The sequence below is a fragment of the Osmerus eperlanus genome, chromosome 8 (genome assembly GCF_963692335.1).
Source record: "Osmerus eperlanus chromosome 8, fOsmEpe2.1, whole genome shotgun sequence".
NCBI classification, from domain to species: domain Eukaryota; kingdom Metazoa; phylum Chordata; class Actinopteri; order Osmeriformes; family Osmeridae; genus Osmerus; species Osmerus eperlanus.
The window spans coordinates 1,212,844-1,234,935 of NC_085025.1; the positions used below are offsets into that span (position 1 = coordinate 1,212,844).

A 22,092-nucleotide genomic window follows, 5' to 3' on the forward strand; every position below is an offset into this window, starting at 1 on the left:
GCTAGCGCTGACATTCCTCCAAGGCAAGGAAGAGAGGGATGAAGAGAGGGGGGGAGGGGGATGAAGAGAGGGGGGGGGGAGAGAGAAGGATGAAGGTGACCCGTTTCCCAGCTGACCTTCTGAGGAACAGGTGTTTTCTGCTCCAGACAGGAGCGGCATTGCCAGCATGGAGCGAGAGACAGGGGGGAGAGAGGAGGGAGAGGGGGATAGAGGGAGGGAGAGAGGGGAGAAAAGGAGGGAGAGAGAGAGGTCTAGCTCCAAATGACCAGTTTCCTATAGCTTGTTTCACTTCCAATGTGTAAAAGTGATCACACCACTGTATATGTACCTCTAATAATAAGACTAAACTGTTCAGTCAGAAGTGATACTGTAGTCGTGTGAGCTGACCCATAAAGAACACACGAGTGCATGATCTGGTCCATCAGAAACATCAGTCAGTATCCTTGACAAGGACACGCACACACACACACAATGACCCATCTTCTACTCAAGTTCTGCCCACACAAGTCAGTGAATGTGTGTGTCACTAGTTTCTCTCTGTGCCCCCCCTCCCCCACCCCTTCCATTCACACGCACACACACACACGGAGATGTGAAGAGAGTGTGTGTGGGTTTGTAGCATTCCTGAGAGCAGGGCAGCAGACAACAGGCCCAGGGTAAACACAGGCAAGTTTACTCAGGGACACCCTGGAAGGCTTCCTCTAGCCTCTCCTAGCTCTGCAACTCCCTCAGGCTCACTAGTCTCACCCAGGAGCAGGACTTACCCTAGGGTCCATATATGTAGGATCAGGAGAAAGTGAGGGGAGGAGGAGAGGGAGGGAGGGGAAAGGAAGGAGGGGAGAAGGGGGAGGGAATGGGGAGAAGAGGGTAGGAGAGAGGAGGGTAAGGGGAGAGGGGGGAGGAGGAGAGGGTAGGAGAGGAGGGTGAAGTGAGAAGGGGGAGGAGGAGAGGGTAGGAGAGGAGGGTAAGGGGGAGGAGGAGAGGGTAGGAGAGAGGAGGGTAAGGGGAGAGGGAGGAGGAGGGGAGGGGGGAGAGAGGAGGGTAGGAGAGAGGAGGGAGGAGGGGAGGAGGAGAGGGTAGGAGAGAGGGGGGAGGAGGGGAGGAGGAGAGGGTAGGAGAGAGGAGGGTAGGAGAGGGGGGGGAGGAGGGGAGAGGGAGCCCTGAGAGACCTGTGGCCTGGCGCCAGACAGCAGAGCCAACACAGACGCCAGAACTGAGACAATGAAACAGGTGTAGCGTTCAAACCCTCTGAACACTCCCAGAAGATCCCTTTCAATGAATGAGTTTGCGTGAGTGTGTATGTACATGTGTGTGTGTGTGTGTATAAGTGTGTGTGTGTAATGGAAAAACAAAGCAGACTATATCCGCCGTGTTTAAATGACTTTATAATTATACAGCACGTCTTTCATATGGGCTCTGAGGTGAGACGCCCCAGACAGGTAATCCAGTACACACAGCAGCACCTGGAGAACAGTGTAAACACAACTAGCTGGGCGACAGGCTGACTCAGGACACATGATGAGGCACTTGGGACAAAGACAAGTTGCTGCTTCCTGACTGAGCAGGGATGAAGACGCACATGAAACCTAATGTGGTCGGACGCTCTGTATATTCTTTCGATAAAACTTTTGATAAAATGTTTTTCGTTTTCTTCGCTGTCAGCACAAACTCTCAGTGGAGGGTTTGGAGTTGATGGCGAGAGCAGGCAGGCTGGCTTCAGATTTTGGCACATTAAACTCTCCAGAATTGCACTTGACTTTCAAAGTCCTGTTAAAACAGAAGAGTTTCTTAGAAGAGTTCGCCTTCTCCTTCCTGGGTTTCTGTTTCCACTTCCTGTTCGCTCTGTTGTCCCCCACCGAGGTCACGGGGTCAGGCTCGTCCTGGCTGCCTGGTATCTGACAACAAGCCTCGCTCGGTACCACGGCGGACCCCTTGGTGTCCCCTCTGAGCCCCGCCCCAGCCCTCTCCTCCCTGCCCGGGGAACTGTGTCTGGCTGGGCAAGGCCCAGGGTGTGTGTGGGCTCCGCAGGTGCGTGGAAGGGAGGAGCCGGGACAGGGGACCTGGGTTTGGGCGGCAGGGGGGCAGTAGGTGCAGGAGCCTCCAGACACGAGGCTCTCCTCCAGGATGGAGGTGTCTGTGTCCTCAGCGGACCCCTGGGGCTGGGGGTCCTGGAGGCGGGTGTGGTCGCAGTACTTCTGGAGGTGACAGCTGTGAGGAGGCCCTGGTCTGGGCACTCTGCCCGGGGGATAGGGGTGAAAGTGGGCTGGGGGGCAGTGGACGTAGTGCATGTGGCACTCCACGGGCCTGTAGACCGGGTCTGCCGCTGATAGCGGCCCCTTGCCATGGCTGGCCGAGATGGAGAACTGGGAGGTGGGGCAGGAGGGCTCCTGGGGAGCTCCTGGGGTGGCAGAGCAGGTACTGGGTATCCAGGGCGTGGCCGAGGACTGCTGAGGGTGGGAAGGCGGGGGTTTGTCACAGGTACAGGCAGGGTGGTGGGGGAACAGGGGCCGGGGAGGGAGGTCGGAGGCCAGAGTGGCCGGTCCATTCTCCTTGCAGGGATCCCCTCCTCTACCCACCTCCTTGCCTGTGTAAGGTGCGTGTGAGCAGGGGGCAGGGTGGGAGGCGAGTCCGTTGTACAGCTGGCTGCCGGCTTCCTGCTCCTCCGAGGCCTTCTCCTCAGCCCGGGAGGCCAGGGGCTCCAGCTCGTAGTGCTCCACATCTCTGCCCCGCCCGTCCAGGTGGTACTTCCCCGGGCCGGAGCTCTTGCGCTGGGGGGAGGGCGTGTTGGCGGTGCCCTGGGCGAAGGCCTGGCACCGGAGCCTCTTGGGGAGGGGGATTTGTCCGCAGGTGCCCTGGGGCCCCAGGCAGCGGCACATGCACTGGAAGAAGAAGGTGGCGAAGGCCCAGCTGATGCACATGATGAGCATCATGAAGGTGCCCAGCTGGGTGTACGCCAGCACGGTCGACGGCATCATCATCGCCCCGGCAACGAAGGTGGTGAGCGCCGCCATGGCGATGGCGGACCCCATGCGACTGAGCGAGAAGACGACCTTGCCCTCGCGGTCGGGCTCCGGGGCGAGCCGGTACGCCACGCCGTAGTGCACGGCGAAATCCACCGACAGCCCTACGGCCACCGAGATGGTGACGGACTCCAGCACGTTGAGCTCCCAGCCCAGAAGCACCAGCGAGCCCACGGTGACGAAGATGGTCCCGGCGATGGAGAGGATGGCGTAGAGGCTGATGATGATGTTCCAGGTGGTCAGGAGCATCACGCTGAACGCCACCACCACCGACAGCGCCATGGCGATGAGCGTGCCGTTGGACAGGCTGTCCTGCAGGTCGTAGAACTCCAGGTTGCTGACGAACCAGCCGTGCCGCAACCCCGCCGGCGCCCCCTTCAGCTCCTCCCGGATCCAGGTGTCCACTTCGCTGTAGAACTGATGCATCTTCTCGTAGGCCAGCGTGAAGAGGAAGGTGCTCTGGAACTCCAGCACGATGGAGCGGATGGTGTCGTTGATGTCGAAGCGTGGCCCGGGCGTCTTGCTGTCCAGGTGGTAGATGGTGCTGCGGTCCAGCTCCATGATGGCCCTCTTGATGCACAGCTGGAACACCTCCTGCTTGTAGGGGAAGGTGGACTGGCTGCAGCAGGGGTAGACTGACGCTTCCTCGCAGTCCTGGTTCTCCATCCACTGCTTGAAGGTCTCGATGAAGCAGCTGGTGAAGTCCTGCTCCTCGGACTGGAACACGAAGCTCTGGTTCCTCAGCTTCTGGCAGAAGTTCAGGATCCAGGTCTGCGAGGCGGGGCTGGCGATGTTGAAGCCGCCGTCCAGGACCAGCCTGCCCTTGTTCTTGGGGTTCAGAGGGTCTCCGTTGTCCACAGGCGTCACGCCCCAGATGATGGTGATGGGCATGTGCAGGTCTTCCCCGTGGTGGACTCTCTCGAACATGAAGAGCTTCTTGAACTCAGCATCGTAGCGCTCAAAGGGGTGCGAGGACCTGAACACCTGGAACTCGGACAGCTCCAGCGAGGGCAGCTTCATCTTGGGGTCGACGCACACCACGTAGGCCCCCCCCACAGTGAAGGCCAGGAACCAGAAGAGCCACAGGTAGCGCAACTTGATGACAATGCACGGCAGCACCTTCTCGAAGAAGATCCGCGAGGCTTCGGACATGGTGAACAGGCAGCTGCTGGCCCGCTGGCAGAGCCCGTACCACAGGGAGTGGGTGGTCAGCGCCCCCTGTTGGGGGGGCTGGGAGCAGGGGAACAGGCTGGGGATGTAGCGCTCGTGGAGAACCACCACGGCGGGCAGCCAGGTGACCATCAGGATGTAGTTGACCAGGATTGCGGTGCCGGCGTAGACGCCGAAACAGCGGATGGCGGTGATGTTGCTGACGTAGTTGGCATAGAAGGCGGCGGCCGTGGTGAAGCTGGTGACGAACATGGAGAGGGCGGCGTGCTGGAGGGTGATGCTCACCGTCTCCGACAGCTCCTGGTTGGGCTTGTCGCATTTGGTGTAGTTCCAGATGTCGCAGAGGACGAAGGCGTCGTCCGCGCCGATCCCCACCAGGATGATCAGGGCCGTCAGGTTCATGAAGGGGAAGAACTCAAAGTCGAACACCATCCGGTACAGGAAGTAGGACACGATGAGGGAGCTGATGATGGCGATCATCGTCATGAAGGTGATGAAGACCGAGCGAGTGTACACGCACATGACCACCAGGACGATGACGATGGCGATGGCCGGATACACTGTGTCCGTCAGCAGGTAGTCCTGGAACAGGTCGTGTTTGATCCCAAACTCAATCCCTGTGACTGTGGTGACGCCATCCGAGGCGTTCCACTTCTCAAAGTTGTCCAGGTAGATCTTCATCATGGTCTCTCCCTTCTCCGTGGGAGAGAACAGCATGCTGTACTTGAGGAGGGGGGGCGCGTACTCCGCGGCCTTGGGGCTCAGGAAGTCCTTGTCGACCAGGAAGTGGAGGATCTGGTACACGGCGTTGAACTTGGTGCACTTCCTTGGGACGTTGGCACATTTGAGCTGGTCCTTCCTGCGGGTGGTGGCGTCCCAGCAGTCTGGGCCCAGCGTGGCGTTGTGGTAGAACTTGGAACAGGAGCGCAGGATCTTCAGGGTGTGGGAAACGTCGCGCTCCGTGATCTTCTGGCACGAGGACTTGTTGGTGAGGACGGCCACGTAGTTCCCCAGGGTCCAGCTGGGACAGCAGGATGCGTCGCTAGTGCGCTGGCACAGGCTCCAGTACTGGGGGTGGGAGCGCACCTGGGGGGGGGGGGGGGGCGGAGCAGGTCAGGTGAACTCATTAACTCATTATCCCTCATCATCATCATCATCAACATTCTTCTCATGTTCTCAATACATTTTATTAGATTATATTCAGGCTGCTGCTGCAAATCACAACCTGTTCTTAATTCACCAAGACAATAATGACAAGTAATTATACATTCCTAATTGACTTAAAACAAATCATTTGAGGCTACTAGTGTAAATTATGCTATAATCCCTACCCGTGTGTTGTCCAGATTGCACATTGACTTGATGGCTTGTATGTTCCACAGATTCTTCCCCTCCGTAGAGCTGAACACCAGCCTGGAATACCTGTCACCTGCAGACAGGGAAAACATAAACACAGTGAGGAAGTTGGAGAGGAGAGGGGGGGGGGGAGTGGAGAGAGAGAATGGGAGGAAAGGAGGGGAGGAGGGGGGGCTTGTACCTGGAACGTCACAGAAGAAGCTGTCTTTGCTGAAGTCCCACTCTGCCTGTCTTTTATCTCGGTCAAAGTGGTCCTCCGCCCAGCGGTCCTCCTGGTGACTGGGACCACACACACCATGAGCATGAATATATATACACATATATACAATTAATACATATATACCAACATACATATATATTGATATAAGTTAGTCTGCTCAAGGCACAAATTATCATTGGAAATGTTTATGCTAAAAACAAGGAGCCTACAAATGGTTCCCAATCAGGGGAGTAATGACTAATGACTATGAGTAATCATTGTATTATCGTTAAGATGATAACCAGACCAGAGAAACAGTTCTCAGGGAGGGAGGAGGAAAGGAGGGGTGGGAAGTTGGATGGGAGGAGGGAGGGTGGGAGTGAGCAGGAAGGGAGGGAGTGAGGAGGAAGGGAGGAGGAAGGGAGGAGGGTGGGAGTGAGGAGGAAGGAAGGGAGGAGGGAGAGACGATAAGGAGGAGTGCAGACAGGTCTTCAGAGGAAGCACATCCTCTACCAGAGACAGACAGGAAGCTGGTTTTTGTCAGAGGGCGTGGCCAGGGCGGTGACTGGCTGCTAGCATCCTCCCCCTCCCCTCCCTCCCCCTCCCTCCCTCCCCCTCCCTCCCTCCCTCCCTCCCTCCCCCCCCCTCCCTCCTTCCCCCTCCCTCCCCCCCCTCCCTCCTTCCCCCTCCCTCCCTCATCTAGCCCACGCTCTGAGCAACCATACACACATCCCTCATCTGGGACTAGATAAGGCTTGGCCTGCTTGTGAGTGTGTGTGTGTGTGTGAGAGTGTGTACGTGTGTGAGAGTGGCCGCGTGTGTGAGAGAGTGTGTGTGTGTGTGTTCACCTCTTGGCCTGCTCGTCAGCATATTTGAAGGGGTAGTTGGCCAGGGTGGCCTTGTAGCCAGTGTTCTTCACCATGTTGTTCCATGTGACCAGACGCTGGCCAATGGCAGTGCCTCTGGGCTCGAACCCCTAGACAACACACACATCAATAATTTTTCACAACAGACACACACACTCTCTCACTCACACATACAGGAAAGGTGGACATTCTCACCAGTAAGGGGTCAGAAAAGTCTGGCAGATCTGGGACCAGAACTCCCACCAGGGCACACACCACGATCAACACTGTACACACCCCCAGCACCACTACCGGCCAATCAGCTATCAGCTCTGCATAGCTGGGGAGGGAGGGAGGGAGGACAAGACACTAGTCAATCACACTGTCAATCAAACAAATCTACTGCTATAAGCCTGTACATTCATAACAATAAGTAATACAGTACACTGAATATAAATAATGATGAATTTATTAGAGCTGACCCACGGTAGTCAGGGGGGGGTTACTGTATTGTTACTGGGATATACATGTGTAAAGTGTTAGTGGCTCTCCAACTAGAAACAACAGCTAGGCCTGTTAGCATGCTGTTAGCATGTAGCAGCCCCAGGTGCTGGCCGGGGTGTTGATCTACTGAGGCCCCCGGGTGCCATGGTTATTATCCTGCTGGGGCTTGAGACGACACAAACACGTTCGAGCAGCAGAGAGGATTGTGGGAGTTTGGGGAAGGAGACATTCTCCACATTGGTAACTATGGTGACTCAGTGGAGAGGAATGACTCATCTGCTGGTGTCTGACAGACATGGGGAGGAGGAGGGGGAGGGGGGGGGAGGAGGAGGGGGAGGGGGGAGGAAGAGGAGGAGGGGGGAGGAAGAGGAGGAGGGGGGGGAGAGGGGGAGGAGGGGAGAGTATACACACAGAGTACACACACAGAGATAATGATTGTCAGATCTTACCTTTTGGGAAAGCGGAAAGGCCTTGCAGGGCTGAAAAACAGAAAGAAATCAATCAGGTTTACATTTACAAGTCAAAACCAGAGATTGGACCCCATCCCGTATCCGTGGGTAACCATGCGAGGAGAACATGTTTTTTCATTAAATCTTTCTTTCCTTTCTTCGTAAGTGGTTGTAAAAGCACACCATACAGAACCATCTATAACCATCACCACATAGAACCATCACCATACAGAACCATCTATAACCATCACCACATAGAACCATCACCATACAGAACCATCTAGAACAACCCAGTCCTGCTGGAGTCTGGAGAAATACATGAGTATCTCCAGTTGGTACATGCAGTTACATCAGTCTGATAACATGAGTATCTCCAGTTGGTACATGCAGTTACATCAGTCTGATAACATGAGTATCTCCAGTTGGTACATGCAGTTACATCAGTCTGATAACATGAGTATCTCCAGTTGGTACATGCAGTTACATCAGTCTGATAACATGAGTATCTCCAGTTGGTACATGCAGTTACATCAGTCTGATAACATGCTCCTATCTGCACAATCCACACCAAGGATGCTGTTTGATACGGTGGCCCTGAAGTGCAAATCACACCCACTAACATGAGTGCATCCCCCAAATGAAAACAATCCCCCTAAATACGAGTCAACTCCCCCCAAATAGGATGACGTGCTCACCTCCCCCAATACAAGGACACGCTCCCCCAAATGGGAAACAACATTACATTAACTCAAAAACACATTATATTAACTCAAAACGGAAAGGGTAGGTACAACACTTCGTCGCTGAATGGATGCAGTAACTAACAAGAAATAGATCGACAGAAGTACAAAATGCAATAGCCTGACAGAGTTACGTGCACCAGGACATTTCTTTCGCTATCGAAGCATGTAGCAAGTAGTAGGCTACTTATGCAAAAGTATAAATTGCATGTTAAACGTCAAAATCGATAGCGAAACAACCATCCTGGTCCACGTAACTCTGTCATTACCATGAAGTTGATCGTTTTGGTTGGAATAAAAGAAGAAACATTGTGTTAACAATTCAGAGTCATGACTTGCACTACACTTTATTTTAATCATGGACATTCCTATGAAATAATCTTAGATATGCTGTTAACGTTTCACAACATTAAAATAAGTAGCCTATGCGCACGCTAAAAACACAGTTAAAGGAAGTAGGACTTTTCAGAAAAAGAAAAAAAAAGTCCACAACAGAAGAACGAAATGCCACAATGACAGAGGATGACCAGGATAATTGTTTGGCTATCGATTTTGACGTTTAACACGCAATATATACTTTTGCATAAGTAGCCTACTATTTGCTACATGCTTCGATAGCCAAACAAATGTCCTGCACGTAACTCTGTCAGGCTATTGCATTTTGTACTTCTGTCGATCAATTTCTTGTTAGTTACTGCATCCATTCAGCGACGAAGTGTTGAACCTACCCTTTCCGTTTTGAGTTAATGTAATGTAGAGAGTCAGGTGAGTGGGAGTCAGGTGGCTGAGTGGTTAGGGAAGCGGGCTAGTAATCAGAAGGTTGCCAGTTCGATTCCCGGCCGTGCCAAATGACGTTGTGTCCTTGGGCAAGGCACTTCACCCTACTTGCCTCGGGGGAATGTCCCTGTACTTACTGTAAGTCACTCTGGATAAGAGTGTCCGCTAAATGACAAAATGTAATGTGTTTTTGAGTTAATGTAATGTCGTTTCCCATTTGGGGGAGCGTGTCCTTGTATTGGGGGGAGGTGAGAAAGTCATCCTATTTGGGGGAAGTTGAATCGTATTTGGGGGGAGTGTTTTCATTTGGGGGGATGCACTCATGTTAGTGGGTGTGATTTGCACTTCAGGGCCACCGTAGTTTGAGGCTGGGCACCAAACAACAAGGAAGTCAGGAAAGCCAAACAGGAAGTGAGCTCAAAGGCCCCCTCTACCACAGCCAATCAGGATGGACATCTCGCCTGTGATTGGAGCAATATGCCAGAGGAGGGCCAAAAGGTCATCTGTGCCCCCTCCCACCCCCCCCACCCCCCCCCCTTAAAAGGGAATCCGTGGAATGCCGTAATTGGGTGTGCTCAAGCCTTCGGCGAGAGCACACCACCTTTGTTCTCTCACATATATATTATTATTATTCTTTTTGCCCCCCTAAAACTCAGTCAATATTTGGCCTACATAGACAACCTAGGTGTCAAAAGTTTCGTCTTGGTAGCGATTGAGTTGCTTCTATTGGGATTTACGTTCCGTTGCATGGTTTAGGCTCAAGTTACGTTTTTGTGGCGAAAAGTGAAGCTAACGTGGCTAATTTGCTAGCCACAGTCACTGACGTTACTAACGTCACTAACGTCAGGAAAACACGCGTGACTACCTTTGGCAGAACATTCGTTTCGCATCTGTTAACTTGGGGGATAGCTAGGCTAACTATAGCTTTACTGCAAGGCAGCTGCAGAAACGCCACAATCAAAGAGGCCAGGGTGATAACTATTTACTCATTTTACTTTGTGATATGACACACAATTGTGATGTGTAATGTACAATATAAACTGATATTAAGGAAGTACATCTACTTTCGGAAACAGTAGTCTACTATTTCACTAAAGTATTAGCATCATGACATTAGCCTGTGTTGCCCGGGCAACACATACTACAGTGGTCTATGATGTAGCTATCTGTTTTCAATCGTTAAAATAAACATTCCTCACATATACATTTTCGTTGTAGGATTTATTCTGACATTAGTAAACGATTTGTTGGTGAAATTACCATTACCTGTGGTTTCAAACCAGTGTACTGTAGCTCACTGCAACGCTGTAGCCTACGCGAGACACTACACAAACATCTACACAACTGTTTAGGAAGTCAAACGGCGACAGAACATGTTCGGCACTCCCCTTACTTAAATCAAAAGTCTATCTAACTACTAACCTGAACTTCATTGCCACAGCCTAAACGTTGTCAATCTGTTCATGAAAATAATTAATTTCAGCCTAAACCGTACAACGGAACGTTAAATCCAATTCAACCAACGCAATCGCTACCAAGACGAACACAGCAGTAGACTAGTACTGTACCGTAGTAGTACAATTTACCGGGGCAGCTTCTCCACACAGGGCTATATCGCATTTTGCGTTGTTACTGACAATGATCGCTACCAGTGAGCTTTTTATGAATGAGCGAGTTTTGGGGGGCATATTTTCAGTTAGCAGATGGTACTGTTTGAATCGCGATTCCATCTTCTACTGCCGGGTAACGTCGTAGAATAATCTTCAAAGGGGTTCTTTATTAATGAATGAATGCAATGAGTAGGCTAAATGCCTGAAAATATCACGAGAAGGGAAAAACTTAAAATGACGTTTAAGTCATAGAGATTAGGTCAATTTTTACACCGGTCTGCCAAATGTATTCGTTTTGATTCAACGATGAGGCAGCCTCTTGCAGGGGAAATGAGAAGACATCTATTTCATTCTACACTTCACTCGTATTTTCAGTTGTAAATGAGCAGCAAAAAAAAATGCTTTTAAATCTATGTAATCTTTATAAATAATAAGTATGCATTTTTATATAAAATATACAGAAATATCAGTTGTAAAAATGTCATTCAAAAACGGACCCCTGTGCAACCGACGCAAGCAAGCACACCCTACAATTTCCCCAGAAATTGTACCCTCTCTAGTTAGAAGTTGCCACGGCAACGAAAGGCGCACACGAACAGAACCCATGCGACTGGAATGCTGATTTCTCCGGCCATGTTGACCAGATGTTGGGCCGCCGTGAGTCTTAAAAAAATGTGTGTACACAGAGACGCACGGCAGGGCTCATTAACACACCCGGAGACATAAGATGGAACAGTCGTAAACATGAACCTGAGATTCACCCTTTCATATCCGTTTGGCTCCTGCGCACCAACACTGACTGATGGAAAACACATTGGGTCATTATTTCTCTCCCTCTGTCTCTTCCTTTAACCAGGTATCGGTAGCCAAGGAAAAACTCCGTAAATTGATTTATGTCTGTTTTCTATTGCGTTTCCTTGTAAGGGGCGCGAGCGGAGGAATTTTGCTCGGAGACACGGTCCAACGTAAAGCCGCAGTTACAGAAAACGGTTGGACTGGATTCACGACACGTCTAGATTCTCTCTCACGTCAGAACAGAAGAAACTGACCATGTCTGCTTGCAGTGTTCTAGTATGTGATTATATTTTATAAATGCTGCTCAATCAGACAGAACGTGATTTGCGATGCACTCCCCGCTGGGTTCAGTGCAGAATATCTGAGGAGAAAAGAAAGGAACAATGCGGGTACTCGTCAGGTGACGTTATCCTCGACGGCTAAAAGTCGTTGTGAAATAACGGTTTTCACAGAGGAATGGTGCCGTTATCGCGTTGTGTCTGAAAGGGCCTTAAAGCTGAAATACGGTCCGCACTTTCAGAAACATCTGTTTTTATATTACGCAAAAGCACACAAACAATTTGATGTTCCAACATCATGCTCCCTGGAACTAGGCCACTGTACTTCACAAACCAAAAATTATTTCTGGTGAAACCATTATTGTCTACCAGAGAATGTGTACCAAATAGCCTACATGACAAGTACACTTGGAATACATAAACAAGCCGTCTTTGTTTTCAGCTAGAGCTGGTCTGTCAGTAGCAGGGTAGTAGGATGAAACAGTAATGTCCTTGAAGGAGGCAGACCGGGGAAGGAGGGCCAGAAGGCTCTGAGTGTGCATAGATCTGGGGGAGGGGAGGAGAGGAAGAGGGGAGGAAGAGGGAGGGTGTGTGAGCTGTGTTGACTGATGATCACACAATTTTCTAAATACAGCAGAACGACAACCAACAGAGTCAAGTTTCCTCCGCCTCCCTCCCTCCCTAACCTCCCCCTCCCTCCCTAACCTCCCTGCCCCTAGTCTCTGACCCCCCTCCGGACGTCCCTAGCTAAACTCACCACAGCTACAAGTGTCTGTTGGCTGTTATTCTGCTTGCTGTGGGGAGTCTCTGGATCGCTGGGTTAATGAGCAGCACAAACAGAGGAGCGGGCCAGCACACGCCATGGTCACACTGGAGGAGAGGGGGGAGGGGGGGAGGTCAGGAGTCAACGCGGGGGGGAAACTGCTAACAGATGCAGAGATATTCCTGGAATAAGGCGTTTGGAGTCGAGGCAGGAGCAATTACTGTCATCCCCGTCTGAACCCCTCCTGTGATGCAGCCAGGAACATTGCACACAATCAGACGCTCAGCCGAGCACACAGACCCTCTGACTGGAGCAGTCTGCTCAACTCAGACCAGGCCAACCCAGACTCAGACCATGGCCCTAGACTCAGACCATGGCCCTAGACTCAGACCATGGCCCTAGACTCAGACCATGGCCCTAGACCCAGATGAGGCCCCAGACCATGGCAATTTACAGGATATCACTTCTTACAAGCTTGTGACGTTGCTGAGTAAAACAGACTGGGTCTCTTAAAGATCCGCTTTAACAGGGAGCAGAGAGGACCAGTCCAAACTTAGACAAGATAAGCTCATACCATAGCTAACTCTGTCTGCAGGGGCATACTCCAAGCAGGTGTGTGAGAGAAAGAGAGAGGGAGGGGGGGTGTGTGGGAGAGAGAGGGAGACAGAGAGAGGGAAGGTGTGTGAGAGAGACAAAGAGAGTGTGTGTCTGAGAGAGAGAGAGAGAGAGAGAGAGAGGGTGTGTGTGTGTGAGAGAGAGAGAGAGAGGGGGGGGGTGTGTGTGAGAGAGAGAGAGAGAGCGAGCGAGCGAGCGAGCGAGAGCGCGAGAGAGAGAGAGAGAGAGGGGGGGGTATGGACAGCTACATCCTCCTGTTGGTCCAGACCCTGAGCTGCCATCTCCACATTCCTGCTGGTGAAAAACGACGGCGGACGGATTCCACACACACAGGCCGCATTTCAACACTGTAGCCGATAGTTACAAGCTGTCCCGGAGATGTCTTTATTATGGGATGGCCCTCTCCCTCTCCCAGCCTGCAGCAGGCAGCTGAACCCTGCCTGGCGAGTGAGGGGCTGTACAGTCGGCGGCGCTGGGATGCCAGGGGGATCAACTCCACCAGACATCTGTCAGCTACGCAGGATCAGGGTGCGTGTGTATGTGTGTATATATATATATATATATATATATAAAATAAAAAGTTTTATGGAGTGATAGTTACTATATAAAGCTGTCTAGCCAGCCAGCCAGCCAGTCAGTCAGCCAGCCATCCATACAGCCAGTCAGCCAGTCATCCATACAGTCTGTCAGCCAGCCATACAGTCAGCCAACCAGCCATCCATACAGTCAGTCAGTGAGCCAGTCAGCCATCCATAGTCAGTCAGTCAGTTAGCCATCCATACAGTCAGTCAGTGAGTCAGCCATCCATACAGTCAGTGAGTCAGCCAGTCAGCCATCCATACAGTCAGTGGGTCAGCCAGTCAGTCAGCCTGCTCCTGGCCAGCTGAAGCCCCTGCAGCCTGACAGAGGAAGAACCTGATGTGAGGTTATGACAGCGTGCTGCTCAGCCCAGCTTTGATCCTGCGCTCCAGGAGAGAGAGGCTTTCATCTGCCTGCTTGCACGGCCAGACGCTAGTCACAGTTTGGCTCCTCACCTCACATTCTCTCCTCTACCTCTCTCCTCCTCCCCCACCTCTCCCCTCCTTCCCCCTCTTAAAGTGCTAGTGAAACCAAGGAACCTCACCTGTTGAAATGTTTGCAGTTTAACAAGGTGTAACTCAGATCATTAAGTTAGTTTTCTACTGTAAAAGTGTGTGTAGAATCAACAGCAGCTTCTTCCAGTGCAGTTTAAGAGGCCCAGGTCGCCACCTTCTCTTCCAAATTAACTTACAGAGCAGCCATGTCCTCTGGGGCCTATTCCTCACCTTTTACAACCAGCAGAGGAGTCTCCCAGTGTCTCTCTCCCTCTCCCTCTATACATCTCTCTGCAACTCGCTCTCCCTTTCCCTCTCTCTATTTGTCTCTACAGCTCTTTCTTCCTCTCTCTCACCCTGCTCAAAGGGTCAACCCAGCCCAGCTCCAGTCAGGACACAGTGGGCGTTGCACACTTGTTATTCTTGATAACGCGCAAATCCTCGTCAAACTGCCCCCCTGAGAGCCACCGCCCCGGGGGGACCAGGCCGCTGGCGTGGTCGTGTGACAACGCAGCCCAAGCAAAACATTCCACACTTAAAGATCTGGATATATCATCAGATCATGATCAAAGTTGAACGTATCTAAACACATCTGTACGTAGAGTCAGTCAGACAAAGTGTTGTGTTTTCTTGAGTGTTCAGCTCCGGGCCATGTGAACCACCTGCCTCTCCTTCCAAACAGAGAGAAAAAAGAAAATCCAACTTGTCAGATTCAAAGCAGCGTGCAATAATAAGAGTGGACCTTTCTTTAGAGAGGAGGAATGCCTGCTATCTGAGGATCCATTGAAACCAATCCAAACCTGCGGCAGTCTAAACCAACAGGAATGCAGAGGCAGGGGAGGCAGGACAGGCAGGACAGGCAGGAGAGGCAGGGGAGGCAGGACAGGCAGGACAGGCAGGAGAGGCAGGGGAGGCAGGAGAGGCAGGACAGGCAGGAGAGGCAGGACAGGCAGGAGAGGCAGGAGAGGCAGGGGAGGCAGGAGAGGCAGGAGAGGCAGGACAGGCAGGAGAGGCAGGGGCCTGAGTCTGGTCTCCAAGCGAGAGCTGTGTGAGGAGGCCAGGTTTCCACGCTGCCCTGAGCCCAAACCCCTGAGGGTCCTGTGAGGTTGGGGAACCGTGCCGTCTCTGCCCCAGGCTGGCGCACGGTCTAGCGCCTGGGTCCTTGTTCTGGGTCTAGGGCCTGGGTCCTTGTTCTGGGTCTAGGGCCTGGGTCCTTGTTCTAGGCCCTGGGTCCTTGTTCTGGGTCTAGGGTGGGTCTGCCCCATGCTGTAACCTGCTCAGGTACATACAGGTAGAACCTATTGTGTCACCTGCTCAGGTAGATCAGATTTGTGTTCCTTCTTTCTTTTCTACCTTTCTCACCTAGAGCCAGGAATACACACACACAATGATTAAACACACACACACACACACACACACTTATGCAGACATACACTCACACACACACAATCTATGGTCACACACACACACACACACACGTGTGTGTAGTCCTAGCTGGTGAAGCTGACCCCAGGACTGTGACCTGCCCCCAGAGCTCAGCTGCTGACCCACAGTCAGGAGGAAATATGAAGCATCATCTTATCTTCCATACGTTTTCCTTTAGCACTGTTTTGATGTCTCTACCAGACAGAGGCAGGACACAGAGAGAGATACCAGACAGAGGCAGGAACACACAGAGATACCAGACAGAGGCAGGAAAACAGAGCGAGATACCAGACAGAGGCAGGAACACAGAGAGAGATACCAGACAGAGGCAGGAACACAGAGAGAGATACCAGACAGAGGCAGGAACACAGAGCGAGATACCAGACAGAGGCAGGAACACAGAGAGAGATAACAGACAGAGGCAGGAACACAGAGAGAGATACCAGACAGAGGCAGGAACACAGAGAGATACCAGACAGAGGCAGGAACACAGAGAGAGATAACAGACAGAGGCAGGAACACAGAGAGAGATACCAGACAGAGGCAGGAACACAGAGAGTAACCAGACAGAGGCAGGAACACAGAGAGAGATACCAGACAGAGGCAGGAACACAGAGAGAGATACCAGACAGAGGCAGGAACACAGAGAGAGATACCAGACAGAGGCAGGACACAGAGCGAGATACCAGACAGAGGCAGGACACAGAGAGAGATACCAGACAGAGGCAGGAACACAGAGAGATACCAGACAGAGGCAGGAACACAGAGAGAGATACCAGACAGAGGCAGGAACACAGAGAGAGATACCAGACAGAGGCAGGAACACAGAGAGAGATACCAGACAGAGGCAGGACACAGAGCGAGATACCAGACAGAGGCAGGACACGGAGAGAGATACCAGACAGAGGCAGGAACACAGAGAGAGATACCAGACAGAGGCAGGACACAGAGCGAGATACCAGACAAAGGCAGGACACAGAGCGAGATACCAGACAGAGGCAGGAACACACAGAGAGATACCAGACAGAGGCAGGAACACAGAGCGAGATACCAGACAGAGGCAGGACACAGAGAGAGATACCAGACAGAGGCAGGACACAGAGAGAGATACCAGACAGAGGCAGGACACAGAGATACCAGACAGAGGCAGGAACACAGAGAGATACCAGACAGAGGCAGGAACACAGAGAGAGATACCAGAGAGAGGCAGGACACAGAGCGAGATAACAGAGAGGCAGGAACACAGAGAGAGATACCAGACAGAGGCAGGAACACAGAGAGAGATCTGTCCTCAGCCTTTTACTACATCGTAGTAAAAGGCTTTTACTACATCGTAGTAAAAGGAAGAGGTTTAGCCTCTTCACTGTTCTGAGAGTCAAATATTTGGACTGAACCCCAAAATGGTCTGTTATTGCATCATTTTAAAAAATGATGCAAAAGAGCGTGAAAATCTGCGGTAAAAAAACAATCACAACCACAGAGAGCTAATGTTACATGAGGGGGGGGGGGCATATTGTGTGTATGTCTACATATAGTGTATATATGTATGTCGGTGTGTGTTCGCGAGTGGATACGTGTGTGTGAGTGTGTCTAAAGGAAAGCGTAACAGCCGAGGAGGCGAGCGCTGCGATCATGCCAGTAATCCCTGCCCTAATCTCCAGGATCACAGCCTTGCTGGGATCAAAACTGATATTTGACACAATCTTGTCTGACTTAGTTCCTTCAAATTACCAGGGCATTAACCCCACCTCCCCCCACCTCCCCCAGATCCAGTAGTTCGGACACGGTGGCACTGCAGTCACCATGCCAACCAACCCCCTTCCAGGAGAGGAGAGGGGAGGAAAGGAGGAGAGGGGAGGAGGAGAGGGGGAGAGGGGAGGAGAGGAAAGGGGAGGAGGAGAGGGAGGAGGAGAGGGAGGAGGAGAGGGGAAACAGAATCGTGGTCTCTGGTTCAGACAAGAGACGTATGTCTGGTAGCAAACAGAGATGATCCTCCCTTTTATCTGTCCATCTGAGGCTGTCCAGACACACAATACCAGCAGGAGGCCAGGGGGATGGGAGAGAGGCCAGGGAGAGGCCAGGGGGCTGAGGGAGAGGCCAGGGGGCTGGGAGAGAGGCCAGGGGGCTGGGAGAGAGGCCAGGGGGCTGGGAGAGAGGCCAGGGAGAGGCCAGGGGGCTGGGAGAGAGGCCAGGGAGAGGCCAGGGGGCTGGGAGAGAGGCCAGGTAGACGCCAGGGCGCTGGGAGAGAGGCCAGGGAGAGGCCAGGGGGCTGGGAGAGAGACCAGAGAGAGGCCGGGGTTAGGGTCAGACTCAGAGCTGGGGTACACGGTCTGTAATTGAAACCTGTCATCGGTGAACAAGAGCGACCTGTTTACTAAACAAGAGAGCGTTCTACAGGAGAGCCCACATCTGCTCCTTGTTCCCACCAGGAGGAGGAGGGGGAGGAGGAGGAGGGGAGGGGGGAGGGGGAGGAGGAGGAGGGGAGGGGGGAGGAGGAGGAGGGGAGGGGGGAGGGGGAGGAGGAGGAGGGGAGGGGGGAGGAGGAGGAGGGGAGGGGGAAGGAGGAGGAGGGGAGGGGGAAGGAGGAGGGGGGGGGGATCTCTGATCTAATGGGTGCAATGCTATCCCGCTCTCTCTCCTCTCCTCTATCCAACCAGCTACAGAGAGACTCTAGGTAACATGTCTGTGTCTGTGCGTGTGTTGGCAGTGCACCCTTCAGATCTGGCTACACAGATCTCTCCCCCACACTCACAGGGCAACACGGGATGTAGATGGAAAATTTCCATGTGAAGAACATCAGCAAAAATATCCAGATCGACCACAGTGCAACCACTCACAACCAGGAGGACGGACTGACACCAGGAAATAATTACCACCGCAAACATGACTTTTTTTCACTCTCTTTTTGCTTGCTCACTGAATCCCTGTGGAGATCATAAATAGAGGATTACGCAAATGATTATGCAGAGGATTTAACGGGTCCAGTTTCAGTTGAGGAGCCGTGCTGTGGTCTGGTGGTCCCACAGAAAAGTCCTTGCTAAATATGGCTCCCTTGAAAAAACTGTTTGCCAACAAATGAGTTCAATACCGCCGTCCCAAGTTTACTGGAGAACACGTGTGTGTGTGTATAGGTGTGTTCATGTATATGTGTGTAAGTGTGTGTATGTGAAAGAGAGAGAGAGAAACGCCTCCATGTGGTTTAATTAAAGGGCTCCAGCTATCAGCTCATGTGTTTGTGGACCAACATCCTTGGAGCCACTGAACACTGCAGCCACTAGGAGAGAAGAGCTGTCTGGGGCTGGGGGCTGGAGGCTGGGACCTGCATACATGTAGGAATTTGGCCCTGAGTATTGAAACTCTTCCCTGAGGGACCCGTCCAGCCTCCCTCCCTCTCTCCCTCTCTCCCTCCCTCCCTCCCTCTCTCCCTCCCAGCAAGACAGCCAGACAGCAGCAGAGATGATCTAGTCTGTCTGGCAGGCCTGTCTCCATGTTGATAATGTCTGTATTGTGTTTGCCCAGGAAGAGGACAGAGCGCTCATCAAACCATCACCACCTCTCACAGGAGCCCCATTCCCTGGAGAAGGCCAGGGGGAGGAGAGGAGGCCAGGGGGAGGGGAGGGGGAGAGGCCAGGAGGAGGAGAGGAGGCCAGGGGGAGGAGAGGGGGAGGAGAGGAGAGCAGCCCAGGGGGAGGAGAGGAGGCCAGGGGGAGGAGAGCAGGCCAGGGTGAGGAGAGGAGAGGGGGAGAGGCCAAGGGGAGGAGAGGGGGAGAGGCCAGGGGAGGAGAGGAGCTCCTCAGTGGTAGAGCAGTGGTCTACCACTGAGCTATACCCATCCCCATGCTCTACCACTGAGCTATACCCATCTCCTAAATGCATCAGGGATCGTGTAGCAACACGTATGCCAATGAAGAGAGCCTTGTTATAAAACTACTGTAGCCAGTAAATGTAGACATGCGTTCAGAATGTGCTGCATGTCTTGAACAGAAGGTTGGCATCATCTAGAGAGCAGCCCAGCCTCAGGCCAGGGTGATGGCTGGGGGAGGGGTGTGTTTGTGTGTGTGTGTGTGTGTGTGTGTGTGTGTATGAAAGGGGCTCTGTTGGAGCAGCAGGTGAACTGGCCTCTGTCTAGAGAGGGGCAGACTGCAGGGAACAGCTCTCTCAACGACACACAGGGGCACACACACACACAGGGTTATAGACATGGCAGCATACACACATACAGAGACGTATACAGACAGACAGGTAGACAGGCAGACAGGTTAAAGGACAGACATCAGTGAACTGTGTTACCTGATCCCAGCTCCGTGGTTCTGCAGGTGCTCCTGCCACTGATGCTGGAGACACAGCGAGGGGGGCGGAGTCGCCTGCACACAACAGGCACAGGGGGAGGGGCCAGGGTGGAGGGCGGGGCCAGGGTGGAGGGCGGGGCCAGGGTGGAGGGAGGGGCCAGGGTGGAGGGAGGGGCCAGGGTGGAGGGCGGGGCCAGGGGGTCCGGGGGCGTGGCCGTGGAAGACGAGACACTCCTGCTGGTTGCCGTGGCAGCAGAGAGGGGGGTGGAAGGGGCAGTGGTGACGGCAGGGGGGAGGGAGAGGAGGGGGGGAGGAGGAGGAGGAAGGGGGGAGGAGCTTGGCAAGCCTCTGAGAGTCAGCGAGGTGGGGGGCGGGTGTTGAGGAGGAGGCAGGAGGCCGGAGGGAACCGTTGTGTTTGAGCCCTCCGTTCTGGCTCCCTCGGGCCCGGCAGAGGAGCTCTCTGGCTGGGCTGGACGACGGCGGCTCCTGGGTCCAGGAGCTGCAGGGAGCCTCGCCCTGCTCCTCACCCCCCACCAGCAGGCCTCCACTGGGGGCGTCGGGGCTGGGGGAGGCTCTCAGGGGGTGGGGGAGCCCTCCATTGCTGAGGGTCAGGGGGTCGCCGCTGGGGTCGCTCAGGGCCATGGTCGTCTCCCGGCAACTAGCCTAGCGCCGAGTTGGCCACTCCTCTGAGAGGGAGAGAGAGAGCGGAGAGAGGGAGAGATAGAGAGAGAGAGCAGAGTGAGGGAGAGATAGAGAGAGAGAGCGGAGAGAGACGTTTTAGCTCAGCCATATTGACATTTTGTTGAACATTGACTCTATTCACAGAGCTGGTAGCTGGGCTGGGAAAGAAGAGCGAGGGAGAAATCTGACTCCACTTAGAGGGAGAGGTGAGAAGGAGGAGGAAGACATTACACTGAGTGAAAATCAGCTTCTCACAGAAGGCCTCAGGTGTAGCCATAGCTATACCTGAGAAGTTATACCTGAGACAGGTAGAACTTGTCTCAGGTAGAACCTCGATCTTCTCAGAAAGCTAGCTGAGTGATCTAGAGCAGAGCCAAGGGAGACTGTGGTCTTGCCACAATATGCTCAACATGATTCAAAAGCGGTGCATTGTGTTTCAAAGGTAATGGAGGGGTGTGTGTATGTGTGTGTGTGGGGGGGTGATGTTGGCACGGCGCCCGTACCTCGCCCCCACACCCTAGAACACAACTGTCCAGGTGTGAAGCCAGCTGGATGAGTAATACTTCACCTGGAGATTGCCCTGCACCGAACTCAGACAGAATCACACATCCTCGACGGAGAAACCATTCTTTGGAAGTTTTACACAGGGTGGAGGGTGTGTGTGTGACAGTGTGTGTGACAGTGTGTGTGTGTGTGTGTTAGAGCATGTGACAGGTGGGTTCTGGGATGCCTCAACATGACTGAGGGGGAAACATGAGAATGACAGCTAGGATCAGGGCAGAGAGAGAGAGTGTGTGTGTGTGTGTGTACACGCATGTGTGTGTGTACATCAGAATGTGTGTGAGTGGCGCAGTGTGAAGGGGACAGACAGACCACTGTGGAAAGAATTCCTCAGTATATCACACTGGACAAGGTCCAAAAAACAGACATTCAAGGGACAATAAACTGACAAGCTTACTTAAATGTAGACTTTTATCTTAAGATTCAAATGTAAAAAGTAAAGCTATACACATCTGTCTATCCACATCTATTGATATTCACCGTTGCTCCTTGGGCCAGAAGAATTCTGTGAAAGGCTATGTATGTGTGTATCTGAGTGTGTGTGTAGGGTGTGTGTTTGTGTATCTGTAAGTGTGTGTGTGCTCTGACCATGAGCCCTTACAAGTAGGTGAGACTTCTAGGGCATCTGCTCCAACACAAGAACCCTTCAGACAGACAACATCACCAACACTGTCTCACCAACTGATCATGAGGCCGGCTGAGAGGGACTCGAGTTTGGAGAAATGGATGCATCTGTCTGCACCCCTCCTCTCTCTCTCTTTTATGTCAAGTTGGTGATTATGGGGTAAGGCCCTTGGAAACTAGCAGGTACACGACAGAAGGTGAGCTACGCCAGCCCTTTAATTAAAGCTAATAGACCGTCATTATGAGGACTCTGTCAAGACGTTTAATAACTGTCGAGTGCCGACTAATAACAGAATTTCTGCTGTCAGTCGCCGAAGC

The 22,092-nt window shown here is 52.7% G+C and overlaps 1 protein-coding gene across 1 annotated transcript; it reads right to left on the bottom strand.

Moving 5' to 3' along the window:
- Positions 1-1,367: 1,367 nt before the first annotated feature.
- disp1 (dispatched homolog 1 (Drosophila)) lies at positions 1,368-20,550 on the bottom strand. The gene is made up of 8 exons (XM_062468039.1): positions 20,255-20,550; positions 19,910-20,050; positions 7,544-7,573; positions 6,807-6,930; positions 6,594-6,721; positions 5,728-5,825; positions 5,522-5,619; positions 1,368-5,276 (listed from the first exon to the last, which is right to left on the bottom strand). The coding sequence occupies exons 1-8, from the start codon at positions 20,548-20,550 to the stop codon at positions 1,659-1,661; spliced, it is 4,533 nt and encodes a 1,510-aa protein (XP_062324023.1). The 3' UTR covers positions 1,368-1,658.
- Positions 20,551-22,092: the final 1,542 nt, after the last annotated feature.